The 15,851-nt window shown below is 43.7% G+C and overlaps 6 protein-coding genes across 6 annotated transcripts; 2 read left to right on the top strand and 4 right to left on the bottom strand.

Moving 5' to 3' along the window:
- Window positions 1-506: 506 nt before the first annotated feature.
- Window positions 507-966, bottom strand: O0I10_006425 (uncharacterized protein; the record flags this gene model as incomplete). The annotated part of the gene is made up of 2 exons (XM_058486453.1): window positions 507-830; window positions 913-966. 2 exons carry the CDS (start codon window positions 964-966, stop codon window positions 507-509), a joined length of 378 nt encoding a protein of 125 aa, XP_058342810.1.
- A 2,929-nt stretch (window positions 967-3,895) lies between these two features.
- O0I10_006424 (uncharacterized protein) lies at window positions 3,896-5,233 on the bottom strand (the record flags this gene model as incomplete). Its single annotated transcript, XM_058486452.1, has 6 exons — window positions 3,896-4,004; window positions 4,093-4,184; window positions 4,258-4,595; window positions 4,665-4,731; window positions 4,899-4,958; window positions 5,084-5,233. 6 exons carry the CDS (start codon window positions 5,231-5,233, stop codon window positions 3,896-3,898), a joined length of 816 nt encoding a protein of 271 aa, XP_058342809.1.
- A 105-nt stretch (window positions 5,234-5,338) lies between these two features.
- Window positions 5,339-7,860, bottom strand: O0I10_006423 (uncharacterized protein; the record flags this gene model as incomplete). Its single annotated transcript, XM_058486451.1, has 13 exons — window positions 5,339-5,463; window positions 5,523-5,705; window positions 5,761-5,910; window positions 5,972-6,068; window positions 6,128-6,331; window positions 6,392-6,554; window positions 6,611-6,747; window positions 6,812-6,965; window positions 7,039-7,130; window positions 7,192-7,309; window positions 7,367-7,496; window positions 7,575-7,794; window positions 7,849-7,860. The coding sequence occupies 13 exons, from the start codon at window positions 7,858-7,860 to the stop codon at window positions 5,339-5,341; spliced, it is 1,785 nt and encodes a 594-aa protein (XP_058342808.1).
- Window positions 7,861-8,349: 489 nt separating this feature from the next.
- Window positions 8,350-9,136, bottom strand: O0I10_006422 (uncharacterized protein; the record flags this gene model as incomplete). The annotated part of the gene is made up of 6 exons (XM_058486450.1): window positions 8,350-8,406; window positions 8,469-8,541; window positions 8,604-8,641; window positions 8,702-8,802; window positions 8,867-8,982; window positions 9,045-9,136. 6 exons carry the CDS (start codon window positions 9,134-9,136, stop codon window positions 8,350-8,352), a joined length of 477 nt encoding a protein of 158 aa, XP_058342807.1.
- Window positions 9,137-9,828: 692 nt separating this feature from the next.
- Window positions 9,829-12,574, top strand: O0I10_006421 (uncharacterized protein; the record flags this gene model as incomplete). The annotated part of the gene is made up of 10 exons (XM_058486449.1): window positions 9,829-9,905; window positions 9,969-10,062; window positions 10,130-10,234; window positions 10,304-10,415; window positions 10,481-10,698; window positions 10,758-10,925; window positions 10,986-11,050; window positions 11,124-11,187; window positions 11,251-12,007; window positions 12,075-12,574. 10 exons carry the CDS (start codon window positions 9,829-9,831, stop codon window positions 12,572-12,574), a joined length of 2,160 nt encoding a protein of 719 aa, XP_058342806.1.
- Window positions 12,575-12,825: 251 nt separating this feature from the next.
- O0I10_006420 (uncharacterized protein) lies at window positions 12,826-14,341 on the top strand (the record flags this gene model as incomplete). The annotated part of the gene is made up of 7 exons (XM_058486448.1): window positions 12,826-12,921; window positions 13,035-13,113; window positions 13,195-13,257; window positions 13,474-13,529; window positions 13,596-13,951; window positions 14,013-14,142; window positions 14,207-14,341. The coding sequence occupies 7 exons, from the start codon at window positions 12,826-12,828 to the stop codon at window positions 14,339-14,341; spliced, it is 915 nt and encodes a 304-aa protein (XP_058342805.1).
- Between the last annotated feature and the right edge of the window lie 1,510 nt (window positions 14,342-15,851).

The raw sequence follows: 15,851 nt of genomic DNA, 5'->3' as shown, positions 1-15,851 counted from the left end.
CATTTTCGGTTATCGGAAGCGGCTCTGGGAAGAAAATGGTGCGATTTTGGGTGAAAGGGGGGGGGAGAGGAATGGTATGTAGCTGAGACATAAAAAGAGGTCTCGAAGCCCCGTCGACCCCCATATTGGCGTGTGTGCCAGTTAGTCGGGTCCCGCTATTACGTCAATTGGAGGAAAAAAAGTTTAGTGGTTATGGTGGTTGTCGATTATGATAGAAGCCATTCTTTTTGGGAACATCAGTGTGGGGAGAAAAAAGAACAAGCATCATACATCTGTGACACAAGCACTGTGCGCAGGCGAAAAAGACAAATTGGTATATTGTTACAACAACAAAAAACAAACATATGCATGGTTGGTTGGTGGGTGGGTGGTATACAAGAAGCGAGTGGAATGCAGTTTTTTCTTTTCGGGATGGGTGTGTGAGTGTGTATATATACGTCGTGTGTGTGTGGAGGAGTGCGTGAATGGGATTTAGGTATGGATCATGGCGTGTGTGGGAAACTTGTTTAAATGAAGAAGATGCTCTTTTTGTTGGTGGATGATAGTAAAGACGTTGACACAGGCTTGGCAATGGCAGGTTCGAGTTCCAATGCTGGTGGAGACAACCGAGGACCTTTTGGCATAAGAGCGATTGGTGATAAAGTAGGCGATGATAAGGATGATGATGATGATGACGATGATACGGATGAAGATGATGAGACGACTGAGGACGCAGAAGAAGATGGCGTTGATCGTGGAAAATCCTTGAATTCATGCCAATCGTAACCAAGAAGTGGATGGTGATTTAGTGCATCAGCACGTAGACATTCTTCAGAGCAGTAGAGAGAATTCTAAAAGCGAAGAAGAGGGGGGGCTTGTTAGCATGCATTGACCTTTTGAATGAATGGGAAATGTAATAAAATAGATGCTTACAGAAAAAGAGTTGATGGCTTGATCACAATAAGTGCACCAGTTTGTATCGCTCATGTTGAATATGTGATGTGAGTATGTGAAAAGATGGCGTGGTTTCAGCAAGCAAATGCTGCGTGGGGGAAGCTGTTTTATATATGCGATGTAAAGGTACACTTTCCTAACCCGGGACCCCGTCACATCAGCGCCATTTTGGCCCCTGAGCGTGCGATGGTCTATGCACGTATCTGATTGGGCACATCATCTTGCAGTTGTTTCCCAATCAGATACACTGACTTCATCACTCACCCGCATTGCGAAACGCACTAATCTTCCTTAAAGTCGTGGATACCGACAGCACCCAATCCGCCCCACCACCCATTAATAGCAAAACTGCTACTTGCTGCTTGCTGCTGTTGACAAGCCACAACGCCCTTTTAAAAGAAAAATTGCCAACTTGGCTATGTAAGGGGTATAGGACATACACGTACACTCTCGCTGTGAGCGATTTACCTTGCTTGGAGATCCTCATCGATGTTGTCTGATAAGCACCCTTTTTACCATATCAAGATCACGACACCTTGTAACAAGGCGGTCGGCTCAATGTCACACGTGCTCCAGTGCAGCGTTAATGTGAAGGCTTCTCGTGCATTGTTAGATCTCCGGTTCGACAGCGATCGTCTCGGTGACACGGCTGAAGAATTAGAGTGATGGATCTTTTTAATTCTGGAACGTGGAGAGTATGAGTTGTTGCCGCTTTCTTTCGGAACAACTGCCGACTACCCATCATGGACCACGGTGGATAATAGAAATAGAGGACACAGGGCAGCGGAGCATTACAATGTGTGATGCGCCTTATAAGCCATTGCATAGAGCAATATAGCCGAAAATGACTCGCCTCCGCGGCACTTTTTTTGCCGTCATTTCTCACATTGGTTCCTTATTATTACTCGTCAACATCATGTCTCCTTGTTTTCTTCATTGATTATTGTGTACCCTCTCACAGGAAATACACAACACCCACATTATTGATCGCGTCTATAAATTAGTATATGAATGTGGATTGCACACAAACGACCGTGCCCTACCCTGAATTTGGCATTTGGCACATGATGAGTAATTTCGGGCCAATCGTAAAGTGCCTCACTCCATTGACCCTTTTTTTCTCGGCTTGCTGCTGTGTGATAGAGCCCACTCATCCCATTGGATGAAAATCGGCTCACACACAGACAAGATCCGACGGCAGCCAACCACCAGCATTCATCATCTGTTACACCTCTTTCCTCCGCTTCCCCTATTTGCTTGCCTCCTGAACCTCCTTTTGTAAGGGAGACCGGTTATATGGGTGATGTGTGTGTGTGAATGCTTTTTGTGTGGGAATGTAAAGAATGAGTTTCAACCCAATTGTGGTGTTGTTGGTACATGCAGCTTCCTTACCATTGATTGGTTTCTCTCCTTTTTCTCTTGTCCCCCTTTTTTCGCATTCCAAAGAAATTTTTTACTGCGTAAAAATCCTGCTGTGCACACACACTTGCAGCTAATTCACTAATCTCACCTGACCTTTATTGCAGATCTTTGTGTCCCATTAGGCTATATTGGGTTCAAGCCAGTCAACCAATAATGAATAGCTTATTTCTTGCGTGAATCCCCATTAATGTGCATCATGGCTGCCTTGGCAAAACGTATGATCATGTATCCTTCTTGTCCCAAAAAAAGAAACATTTGGGCCTTTTTGGATGCAATTCACAGACCCTGCAGTGTTCACAAAAACCAGCCCTGGGACAATGATGAAAACGCTTTCCATGTAACTTTTTTGTATGCAGGCAGGTACCACAACTTGCCAAATGTGCAATCCCTATACGTTCAACTCTTTCCTTTACTCAGCATTTGATCACTCACATGACCAGAGGCTGATGTGCTCAAGTCTTGGCAGTATGAAACATGGGTTGCTGAAACACCCCGGGATTGGTAGTTGAAGGAACATGCTGCTGCTGCTGCCATACATCACACAACAGCAGCAGCTGTTAAATTCCCATTGCACTATCATCGAACAGGAGGTTGTTGTTGAGCCGCACAGCTATACACACATGCATCGAGGATTTTCATTGGGACAACATAATGGTGGTAAACAAAATCCATAAGGTGATGAGAGCCGAGGATCGGGTGCTCACAACGCATACACACAACAACAACAACCACCATCTAATAATGCAGCACGGGCCCACCGCATAGATACCCCACCCATGATGACCGTAATGGATCCAAAAGATGATATTTATTTGTGATCACGTATGACAATACGATGTTTGTATAATAGGCTACAAGCGGATGGGGCAACAAAAGCTATGCCGGTAACTCAAAAACAAGTGCACCTGCTCACGCTTGCTGTCAACGCTTACATGGAAATTAGCATGAGGGCCAGGATCGACAATGGCGTAATCGTCTTGCCTAATTAGTACAAGTGCGATGTTTTGTAAAGGGACAAAAATAAACCTTAAGCTCAGGTTACTTTATAAAGAGTACGTTGGTGTGTGTCTCGTGCGTAATTTTAAGAATGAATTGGGTAATGTGACTTTTAGCAGAAAGAGCATCGAGAAGGGTATTGAAAACACAGGAGATCAAGAAGGGTGGTGGTACCAGAAGAGAAGATAACAATAAAAACGAGCCCCTGCTAATTCATTTACATACGACGATGATGGTTACTTGTTCATAGGTGGTGATTTGTGTGTGTGTAGATGATCAACACCTTTTGCTTCTTCTTCGTACTTCGGATGGCCTTTCATTTGCTTGCTGAGACGAGCCGTCAACCAATGCCGATGCATCGCTTTTTGCTCTTTGCCGGCGTTTTGAATGTCGTTGTGCTGCTGCTGCTGCTGGCTGTTGAGGGTGGGATGATCTGTCATCGCTGTGTGTGAAAATGACATGGAGATTTTATCCAAGTTAGTGGTCGTGGCGAAGCACGATACATCTCTCCAATATCTTTCCTGCTGCCCTTTTTCCTCCTCCATCACAACCACCTGTCACCAGCACCAGCGGAAGACTTGTTTGGAAGTTGAACCAAAAACACTTGTTGTGAATCGGTTCCATTGTTCGAGCTTGAATCGGCCATGCTTCCACTGCTAGTAGTAGTAGTTGTTGTTGTTGCATGATGATCTTCATGAGAATCCTCATCATTGTGATGCGATAGTATCATCCACAACCTACCTGCTGGGTGATTCTGATTTTTGTTGAATGGTGGTATCGTTGTTGTTGTCTTTATCTTTTTGCTTGAATTCTTTAAGATACTGCTGATACTCCTATGTAGAGCCCATACAACAACGCACGGCATGTTAAACAATCCACATCTGCATGATGGATGATGATCATTACCTTATGCTCTGATGTTTTCCGGTATTGTTGCATAGCAATTTGGTAGGCATCTTTGGCCTTCATGGCTTCCAGCTCATAGGCTTGCTTTTTGTTGGGGTCGAGGTTCTTCCATAGCTCGCCGATGGTTTTTGCCATCTCTGTAAACGTCTTTGATTTGTCGTTGATCTTTGCACGCATTTCATTTGAAAACATGATATAGGCTGATGGTGGTCTTTTGGGTGCATTCTTGTCACGTTTGGGATGACGTCGATACTTGCGCTTTTTGCCATTGCCATTGCCGCTGCTTGTGCTGGTGTTATCCACCATCGTAGAAGAATCATAGAACGATGCAGAAGTTTCTAGAAATACATCGATGGTATCAATGAAATGATGGCATCACCACCACTCTTTTTGAATAATGCACTTACCTGATGCAACTGAATGTGGGTACTTTGGCATGATGCCCCGTGTAGCTGCAATTTGCCGCTGGATCATCTATACATTTCAATACACAAATCAGTCGTCTGCCACATTAGATTCTTCTATATCCTTCTAATGTTGGGGGTGGGAAAGGAGTTTGGATAGGGAAGTGGGGGTGGATGAAAGGATTAGGAAAAAGTAAGTTTTTTCTTTTCCTTCTCTTTTTTTTCACAACACTTTACCCGACGATGACCGCGCTTGACATCCATTGCTATCATATCATCTTCTGTAACCTCGCATATCTGTAATGGACACAACGAAATGCAGAAAATGGGGATACCAAAAAAGAAAATAAGCTATGTTATTTGCGACATAACGGAGATATTAAGACAAAAAGAGAGGGATCAACAAAAAACTACGCATTTACCGCTGCTGTGGATTCAAAGCCTTCATTGATAAAGGTTTCCAAGTATTTTAACTGCCCACAATGTTCCAAGAACGTTTTCACGTCTTGATGTCCTGTGTTGTTGGTATCGAAACAGCCTAATGTCGGCTCTAAAACGGGACTCGAGGCCATCTAGGACCAGTTAACCCTCCTGATATAAGACACACAGAGATAGAAAAGAAATCGAAAGTCCGTGTATTTTAGAGATTTCTACAGCTTAAATACGGATACGTCATTCTAAAAGTCATTGCGATCACCAGCGTGTCGTCCACTCATGATACCGCTCATTTGCTGTCGTCGTTGTTGCTCCAATTTTGGACATTCATTGATACGATGACCAAGACCACCACAAAATGTACATCCTATAATGATAAGTTAGCGTCAAATCATCTTGTCCTGGTTGCTATCATGTCATTTTTACCTCCACTCAAGCCATATTTCTCTGATGGATCTTCCATGGCTGCTAAGAATGGTGGTACCTTTTGCTTAGCCTCGCGTAAAAGATGCTTGAGATCCAATCGAATTTGTTCAGAGCAATGTTGATTGATAAACGTTGTAGCGATACCCGTCTTGCCACTTCGACCCGTACGACCAATACGATGCACTAAATAAAGTATTAACAACGTGTCTTGATATAGTGATGTTCATGATAAACATACCATAATCTTCAATTTCCTTTGGCATATCATAGTTGATGACATGTTGAATCTCGGCAAAATCCAAGCCCTTTGATGCAACATCCGTAGCTACCAGCACATCCTTCTTGTATTCCTTAAACGATCGGATTGCAAATTCACGTTCTTCTTGGGCTACAATACAATACATGTTAGCCAAAGTACCAATCATTTGGATAACTTTGCACACACTTACATTTGCCACCATGAATTGCAACAGCCTCAACACCCTTGAGCAATAAATACTCGTGGATATCATCCACATCGTGCTTGTTTTCAGCAAACACCAGAACCTGTCAATGCACGAGGATGAGTAAAGGACGTGTTCGGATACGGATGTGACATCACTTACCGGTGGAGGAGTCTTTTGTAAGCACTCGAGCAGATACACCATTTTAGCTTCTTGTTTGACATATTCAACCTCTTGGATCACATCCAAATTTGCTGCACCAGCTCTTCCAACGTTGACAATCAGTGGCTGGACCAATGCGGATAATGCGAATTCTTGGATCTTCTTGGGCATAGTTGCCGAAAACAACAATGTTTGTCGTTGGCTCTATTACTTCATATAAGTTTCCATGGAATTCTCTGATGATCCGCTTTTGTTGTTATTTACCTTGAAATATGACATAATATTTCGCACATCTTCTTCAAAGCCCATATCAATCATGCGATCAGCTTCATCCATACAGAGATATGTACAAAGATCCAAATTGAATCGCTTCTTTGTCAAAAGATCCATTAGACGACCCGGCGTAGCAACCACCATGTGAATGCCTCTGTAGATGACCGATGTTAGCACTGCTCAACCCATCCCTTGTCTCAAAATACTTACTTGTTGAATACGTCGGATTGATCACGCATATCAATACCACCAATGCATAGTAAGGACCGTAGTGCTGGGTACCCGCCCTTTGCCAAGCTGTCCGCCATTGTGCATAAATTTTCATACGTTTGTCGAGCCAATTCACGCTGCATGAAAATGGGATTCGTGAGCTACCTCGCACCCCCTATCTTGAAATGGATCCTCACTTACCGATGGACATATGATCATACCAATAGGTCCCTCGCCTCTTACTAATGGTAACCTTGTCTCCGCTTCCAAAGCTTGCATCAAGAGAGGCAATGAAAATGCAAGTGTCTTGCCAGATCCAGTGAACGCAATACCAATCATATCTCGACCAGCCAACCTGTAAACATGACCCTACGTCAATACTGCATCCTTGATCCTCCCACCGCTCAACTTGCTGATTCATTACTTACGCCACAGGAAGACCTTGGATCTGAATAGGTGTTGGCTTCATGATCTTCTTGGTTTTTAGATATTCCAGTATAGGAGATGGCAGCTTCATTTCCTATAATCGCACATGTGTTAGTCTATTATCATCATCCTCTACGCCCTTCCATCAAACTTACTTTGAAGGTGGTGATTGGTGGTACAGGGTTATTGCCATCTACAATGATGTGATACTTGTTGCGAAGGGCTTGATGTTCCTCTTCTGGGGCATCTCGGATATAGCGTGGTGCTGTCCAACTGAAATCATCGTATATGAATACCTTGCATGAACAACAACAAATCGATCGAGTTTACCTTGTCTTCATTGGTTCGGTATAGTGGACACCAGCCGCAGCCTCCTGTACTGATACCAAAGCTTTGTGTCGCTTCTGTGCTTCCTCAATACGACGTTCCTCTTCGAGCAGCTTCTCCTCCTCAGTTTTTTCTATATTGAATGATATCCATATCAATATCGAATGCGTTCCTATAGGCTGATTTGCTATATATATATACACACACACACCTTGAACACCATACTTTCGTCGCTGCTCGACGGCCTGATCAAGTAAACTCACACCACCACGAGGACCAGTGCCTTGCGCATCGTCATCGTCATTCTCTTCTCTCGGTGATGGATCAACCACTCGTCGCTGTGTTGCATATTTGTGTAGCTTCTCCAATCGACGTTGCTTGATGGGCACGTAAGGAACGTAATCGTCGCCGTCGTCGAAATCCTGTTGCTGCTAGACGTAGATCGCTGTTAGATCAAGCAAGTAATAGGTCCATGCTGTGCTTACGTTATTTGACATGAGAGGAGGAAGGTAAGAGAAGAAACAAGCTAAGTGTCACTAGAATTATACCCGCTCCCACCTCTTGTCTTGACGCTTTGTCCACCGACAACATTATTACAGCAGCATTGACAATGCCCTCTTTATAGTATCTCATTTATTGATGTATCATTGCCTATATAAATACAAGTTGATTCCATTACATCTATACTTAAACATGCAATCTCATTGTTTGGGAAGACAAAGAGCCTTTTTCATTGATGATCCATGCTACAATAAAAGACGCTTTACACAGTATCTTATCCATAGCATCGAAAATGATCTTTGAGCTTATCACTTGTCCCCGTTAGCCTTCCCATAAAGCTCAGCATTTACTGCCCTGCAACAACATCATGGTACACTTCATAAGCGGAAATCATGTTCTATTGGTAGCATTGATGATCCTATGTATGCATGTATCGATATAGCGAAACCTCCCGTGGTCGATGCTGATCATTCATTCCATCATGGCTAATTAACAAGTGCTATGCCTAGCAACGTGCTGAATAATATAACGCAGATCGCTGCCTACATTGTACGAGGAGTCAATTCATCCTGTCGACTATCGTTTTCCATATACTCTTTCTCACCATTGTCTTGACCGTCAATGGTTCAACCAAGGCATTGACTACTTCTCCATAGGTGGCCATGATGATTTTTGACCTACAACGAACCATTATCACGCTGCTCATGCTGCTCTGCTCTCCACTTGACACCCCTCATACCTTGCAATAGATCCCTTTCCCCTATTCATGCATGATTGCTATAGATGAATCCATTAGAGCTGGTGATGCTGCCATGAACCTACAACAAAGAGCCTTACCCATTGTTCACAAAGTTCACCAAAAAGGGAGGATTGGGTATAAAGATGACACTTGTTTCGATGATATTGCTGGGAGCATTGTAGTTTTTCCTCTTCCAAAGCTGTCGTCTAGTGAGTGAGCTTCCTGCTACATGCGCCTCCTCTTGTTTTGTTTGGTATCCCCACCTTCCAAGTGCTGTGCTAATCGGGCGTCAATCTCGCTTTGAGCTGTATAGAACACGAGTACAATCACGATGGCCAGAGTTGCAATGCCAAGAACATGAAGTGCCAATTGGAAATAGCTACACAATGCTATGGGGATGAGTATGTCTATGTATGAAAACAATAGATAGCTTCAACGTACTTTGAGAATAAAAGTGGTGCTTGTTGAGGAAAAGAAGTTATGGCTGTTGGAGTATCATGGGCCGCAGTCTTTCGCCGCTTGCGAGGAAGCATCTGCATGAAAGAAAGAAGAGAGACAGAGTCAATCCTCGCCTTAGAAGCCAGTAAAATGATGATAGTGACAGCGGGTGGTAGCACTCCTAGGATTTACATACACATACGTATTGGAACAACATGTAGCATAACATCTAGCTTGATGGATTGTGTATGCTTTATGCCTCAGCAGATGGCACATTTTAGCTGTCTAATAATATTATTCATGGCATGTATCACGTTATCTGAAAAATGTGGGGAATGGGGAGCTCATGGGAAGATATACAAATCGTGAATGACAAGGAGCATTGCATCGTTCACACGGTGATCAGGAACACGTATACTATTATTCAATCCTTTTCTTTATACGATGATAGATGTACGGCCGGTACAGGAGGATGTACGTTGCTATCCACGCTCCGATGGCAATGTCACTTTTGACACCTCTCCAGCAAGGTAATATTAATGCACACCACGCGCTACAAGAGATACACAAAATGTCTTTTTATGGAATAATACGCGGATGGGGTGATGGACCTGCATAACAATGGGGATTGTAGCTTCGATGGGAACATGTGAAACTTTATCTCATGTGGCGTCAGAATATTCAACCCATTACAAGAAACTCTTAGGGTATAAAGAAGGATGATGTTTTCTACCTTATTTATAATATCTCTTTTCCTCCACTTGGCATTCGACACCAGCACCTCGCCATGACCGGAAACAAAAGACTTGAAGCTGTCAAACAGCATTTAACCTCCTCTAGGGAGCAAACAGCTCATACTCTGGAGTATGTACAACACATGCATATGGCTCATGCGTATATACATAGTATCTCATCATCCTAGAATAGCCCTATTGCTAGCATGAATGAGGAAAGAAAAGGAACAACATTTGACGTCCGTCAACTTACCTACCATTTGGATGGAGGCGAAAGAATTACCAAGGTAGGTGGTGATGGACAATAATGGGAGACAAAGAAATTGGCTATGTGAATAACAATCTCTGTTGTAGTTGAAGGAAAACATGATGTTGGAATTCGAACGCGATCCCTTATTCAAGCTCGATGATATGCACGATCTCAGCAAGGATCAATTACGTGAAAGGACCATGGAAAAGGTATGTTGTTGTGTTGATGCTGCATCATCCATCATCATCGTCTCTTGTTGATTGAAAAGTGGAAAAAAGTTTCGTAGTATCTTGCATCATTTTCAAAACGAGTCAGTTGACACTTTCAAAAAACGAATCGAGCTCATCAGCTTGATCGATCCAGGTTTTTGGACACGTTTCGGTGTTCATTGTAAGTCGATCATGCATCAATCCCATTGTTACACAATCGACGCTGACACACTAATACTACCATAGACGCATTATTTATTGGATCTTTGCAAAGCAATGCTACGCCAAGTCAAATGACGTATTGGTTTCAAAAGGGAGCCGTATCATTATCGGGAATGATAGGATGCTTTGCAATGACCGAGCTTGGCCACGGTTCCAATATACCTGGTTTGGAAACCACTGCCACCTTTGAAGAAGGTGCCAACCAATTCATTATACACACACCCACATTGACAGCCACAAAGGCAAGTGAAAAAAAAACATGATGATGTAGCATTGTCTTATTTCGAAATTTGATTTACAGTGGTGGATAGGAGGAGCTGCTCACACAGCAACGCATGCCATTGTCTTTGCTCAGCTCATTGTTCGTGGAAAGCGCTATGGAACCAAGTGCTTCGTGGTGCCTCTTCGTGATCCCAAGACGTATGAGACATTGCCGGGTGTAACCATTGGCGACATTGGCAAGAAGATGGTATGCACGAGATCTAAGGAAAGCAATGACCCCAAACTGATATGGTGGGCATTCGAGTAGGGAAGAGATGGCATTGACAATGGTTGGATCCAATTCAGCAATGTGCGCATTCCACGCAACAACATGTAATACAGCTATTTATTGATGAAGTGGTATCATGACACACGAGCTAACGTACTATACGAATACGTCATTTAGGTTGATGAAGCACACCAAGGTTACTGAACTAGGAAAAGTCATTGAGCCAAAGTTGCAGCAGCTGGTAAGATCACGACGGCATGTTGCCTGGGAAACGGTTTCTAAGCCCATCCTATCGTCATGATAGACATATGGAGCCCTTTTGCAAGGACGCGTTGCCATGGTGGTCGATAGCGCGAATACAGCCAAGAAAGCTCTTACCATTGGGATCCGTTATGCTGCTGTGCGCCGTCAATTTGCTCCGACCAACAGTGATATTGAAACCAAGCTGCTGGATTATCCCATTCATCAACGACGACTGATGCCATTGCTTGCACAAGCGTTTGCTATGCATTTTACCGGGAGCGAGATGACTGAAATGTATAACGACATGATGGGACAACTTGATTCGGCTACGCCAGATGACCTCGATATGGATCAAGTGATTGAAGCATTGAAGGAGACGCATGCCACTAGCGCCGGGTTGAAGGCGTTTTGTACCTGGAATTGTTTGCATACGATTGAACAATGTCGACAAGCATGTGGTGGACATGGATATTCAGCATACACAGGCTTGGCAGGAATGTACAATGACTTTGCTGTGCAATGTACATGGGAAGGAGATAATACCATTTTGACGCTTCAATCCGGAAGATACTTGATCAACAGCTATCGTGAAGCTATCAAAGGCAAGAAACTAGCCCCAGGTGTCGGGTACCTGAATGAACTCGGGACACTGATCGGCAAGCGGTGCGCTGTTCCAACGTTGCAGGCCATTTTGCATCCCGATGTTATTAGCGAAGGATGGCGAGTCGTGTGTGCCAATGTTGTCAAGAATGCTGCTATTCAATTTGAGACATGTCTTGCCAATGGCATGGATGTAGATGATGCATTTGAGGAGTGCTGTAAGGCTTGTGCGCGCATTTGTTACAGTTCAAAAGCTAATTTTCTTTTCCCATTTGCCCATTTTAGCTCAAGCCCGTTTGTATGCTGCCAGGTTACACACATACGCTTACCTGTATAACCGCTTCGCTGATGGTGTTGCAAAAGTGGCAGATGAACGTGTTCGAGCTGTCTTGACGGACGTGTGCATGCTGTATGGTCTTTACACTATCGAGGAAAATGACGGCGCATTCCTTCAGTATGAGTACTTTACACCCAAACAGATGCAGTTCATCCGTGCACAAGTGAACGTGTTATGCAAAGTCGTTAGGCAGCAAGCAATTCCTCTTGTTGATGCATTCAATTTCAGTGATTACATCATTAATTCAGCTCTTGGTCGTTTCGATGGCAACGTCTACATCCATTACTTTGAACAGGTGAAACGCGCCAACCCGCCACCACGAGACCATCCATATTTTGAGCGATTGATCAAACCACTGCTTGAGCGACGTATACCAGGACAAGATGACGACGACGATGACGATGAGGATGATGAGCCTGAATCGGATTTGGATGATGATCAAGAATAAGTGAAATGGCTTCTTTCCTATCCCTCCATTCACAGCAGTAATTTACAGCCCCATACCAATCTCAAACAAATAAAGAGTCTCGTCGCATGACATGGCTGTTCTTTTGACAATTAGTATCCCAATTTTAGCCAAGCACTAAATGCTCTGTTTAACGTGGTGTTACCAAACCAGCGGGCTTTGACACAAGGTGCATATATAAAGCTCGAAGGGTGATGCTAAGAGGCCTTCACTTTTTCTTTCACTACCACAACATGACTATTGGAAGCGGTTTTCCCATCGGCTACTTTTACATCATCTCCAACCTTAACGGCATGGTCGTTGATGTTGAGGATCCCGAGAATGCTCATGTATGTATATAACAAAAGCTTTCTTTTTGAATACAAGTCCCAGCTTGGGTTGCTGTTATAGTGTCTAATAATCATTTCCTTTTTCTCTTTCATCTGCGTGTGATGATACATAGGATGGCTCCAAGATTGTGATGGCCCCCAAAAAAGAAGAGTCGCCCGAGCGTGATAGCCAGTTGTTTATTCACCAGAACGGTAAAAGGATCATTCGCCCCTTCTTTTATGCCTTTGTGTCACTGACGCGTACATACATTACCGCTTTTATTTACATTGCAGGCTTCTTGACCAACAAGTTGACTGGCTTGGTTCTCGACATTGATAGCTCTGGCACCTTTATGGGTAAGTAAAAAAGTGGGATTGCATAGTGAAATGGCAAGCGCATGTACATGTGTGTATGTGTGTGTGGCGAAAACATTGGCGTGGGGGATGAAGATGAGGGGGTGGGTGGGTAACAGCGGAGCAATTCCTACCTTTCTCGCCCGTTTGATGCATGTGGTTCTGGGAAATCCAGGAGCAGCACATACTGATTTTGTGCAACATGCATGTTGTAACTAGGCATCTTCACTGGCGAGAAGCACTTGTTCTTGGATCAAATGAAGGAGGCTGATAAGGTAATGTACACATTGATTGATCATTATTCAATTTGGATATCCAATACTTATCGAAATACAATATAGGCTGATGACCAGCGTTTCGGCTATGACATTGAGCATGGTTTCATTTACACCTTGAGCGACCCTGAAACCGTATACGACATCAAGGGCGCTGACAAGGATGAAAAGAGCCGCGTCATTGTGTACAAGCGTAAGGACTTGAGCGATGCCAAGAACCAATCTTGGACTATTGAACTTGGTGACCCACCCAAGGCTGTTGATGAGGATGATGAAGAGGAAGATGATACCAAGCGTGCTCGTTTCCGTGCATGGTTTGGCAGCTGGTTCGGTTGGGGACATAACAAGAATGACATGCTCGATGAACGTGATCTTACCGAAGCCCACGAAAAGGTATACAAGAAGAAGAAGGCTAAGCTCAGGTATGTACTTTATTGTTGTGAGAACTTGCACATGATGTTAAATCATATGATGGCTCTATAGCTACGAGTTGATGGCTGGTGCCGCTGCCTTTGCAGCTGTGCAAATGTGGGAAAAGAAGAAGGAAGAGGATGGTGAGGAAATGGAACACGCTACCATCAAGAAGCTTGTTGCTGGTTTTGCTGCCGCTGAGGTAAGGGGTTACACTATACATTACCATACACGGACATTGACAATTATGTACTTGGTGCATTTAGATCTCCAAGTTGATCCAAGAACGTGGCACTGATGATGACGACGATGATGAGGAGAAGAAGCAAAAGAAGGTTGGCATGATGCAAAAGATGGCCATGTCGGCTGCCACCAACTACTTTGAAAAGAAGTACCTTTAAGCAGAGATGCTATACATGTATATTGTAGTTTACTTTCATCAATGAATGCTTGTTTGCATATGTATCCCCTGTTTTTTTTGTGTTTGGTTATTCATTGCCTACGAGCATGGTACGCTTATGATGACTCACATTAACGCTTCAGCGGGCCACCGATAATCTCGCAGTTCCAGTAGGAGGTCCAGCCCAATTTAAGCTAATCATCGAAACCGAGCGCCCATAGGACACACAGGCACTGTTCCCACGTGACATCAATTATGACTATCCTGTGCCATCATCTTTTAAGCAGCAGGTGGATTTACCAGTGTTGATTTTCTATCCAACATTAAAGCATCTTTGAACGTATCCTCATTTCCCACTATATCAACACTCGTTCTATACCAAAACCAATGTGTAGGATGCGGCTATATACCCAATTCCTCTCTTTTCAAGGATCTTTCAGTTATTCATGTTGATAAAATAGGTCGTGCCTTTATGTATCGCATTTTTTAACATGGTTGACACCAACGCAATGTGGTATTCCCTCAAATAGCCCTTTAATCCAACAACATTCACAAGATGTACAACGGATTGTTCGAATGGGGGTGGAGATACATCGATTTGGAAAGTTCTATCCTTTTGGGTATGCATTGTGCAAAGGTGAATAGATAGATGTGAGGTGGCACTTGTTGCATGGCGTGTCAAATCATGGAGTTGGATGCTGATGGTTGTACATTGTTGACAGGTTGCACAAGGATGATGATGATGATGATGATAGTTGCCATGGAATAGGGATACATCAATCGTCAAGGATGATAGCATCAAGCATCAAGGCCAAGCTGATAATGGATACATAAGAACAAAAACTCTTTTCCAACGCGTTGTATACATCCAATTCCTTCCATCCCATTTACATACCGAATCAGATCCATATCCATATAGACGTTCGCATGTATTAATGCAAGTTGCCACACGTAAACAAAGGTGCTTCTATACGACAGCTACTGTTGTTCACGTAAAAAAGGCTGTAAGGCAAGTTGTTGCAAGTGTACTACACTTTTTGAGACGATTGAGTAAAGGCCTGCCTAATAGCAACTGCTGTTACGTCCGGTCGCGGCAGAGGGGTGTGCAAGAGCGTGTGCTGTAGTAGAGTGGCAAGGTTGTGAGCGCTGTTCGAGACAAGTACAAGACCTCGCTGATAGCAACTGCTGCAATGAAGGCTGTTACGTTTGATTGTGGTCAAGGATCGCACAAGAGAAGATGGAATGTTAAGAAAGGAGGGTGTTGTCGTGGAGTGCACATGCCATGGACTTGCCCATTCAGTCAAAGACAATCGGATCAAGGCAGCTGTAGGATTGACGTGATGGGTTGAAGCAGGACAATCGTTCGCAGGTGGTAGTTGTATTTGAATGGGCCAACAGTTGAGAATGGGAGGAAGAGGGAAGAAAGTGGGAGTGGAAGAAGTGGAAATTAATCATGCTTAGATGACACTTCCTTGTTTGACCGTTGCTCATTCAAATCCTCTCGGATCAAG

Source organism: Lichtheimia ornata (assembly GCF_029851405.1).
Source record: "Lichtheimia ornata isolate CBS 291.66 chromosome Unknown scaffold00028, whole genome shotgun sequence".
NCBI lineage: Eukaryota > Fungi > Mucoromycota > Mucoromycetes > Mucorales > Lichtheimiaceae > Lichtheimia > Lichtheimia ornata.
This window is presented reverse-complemented; position numbering and strand designations above follow the sequence as displayed.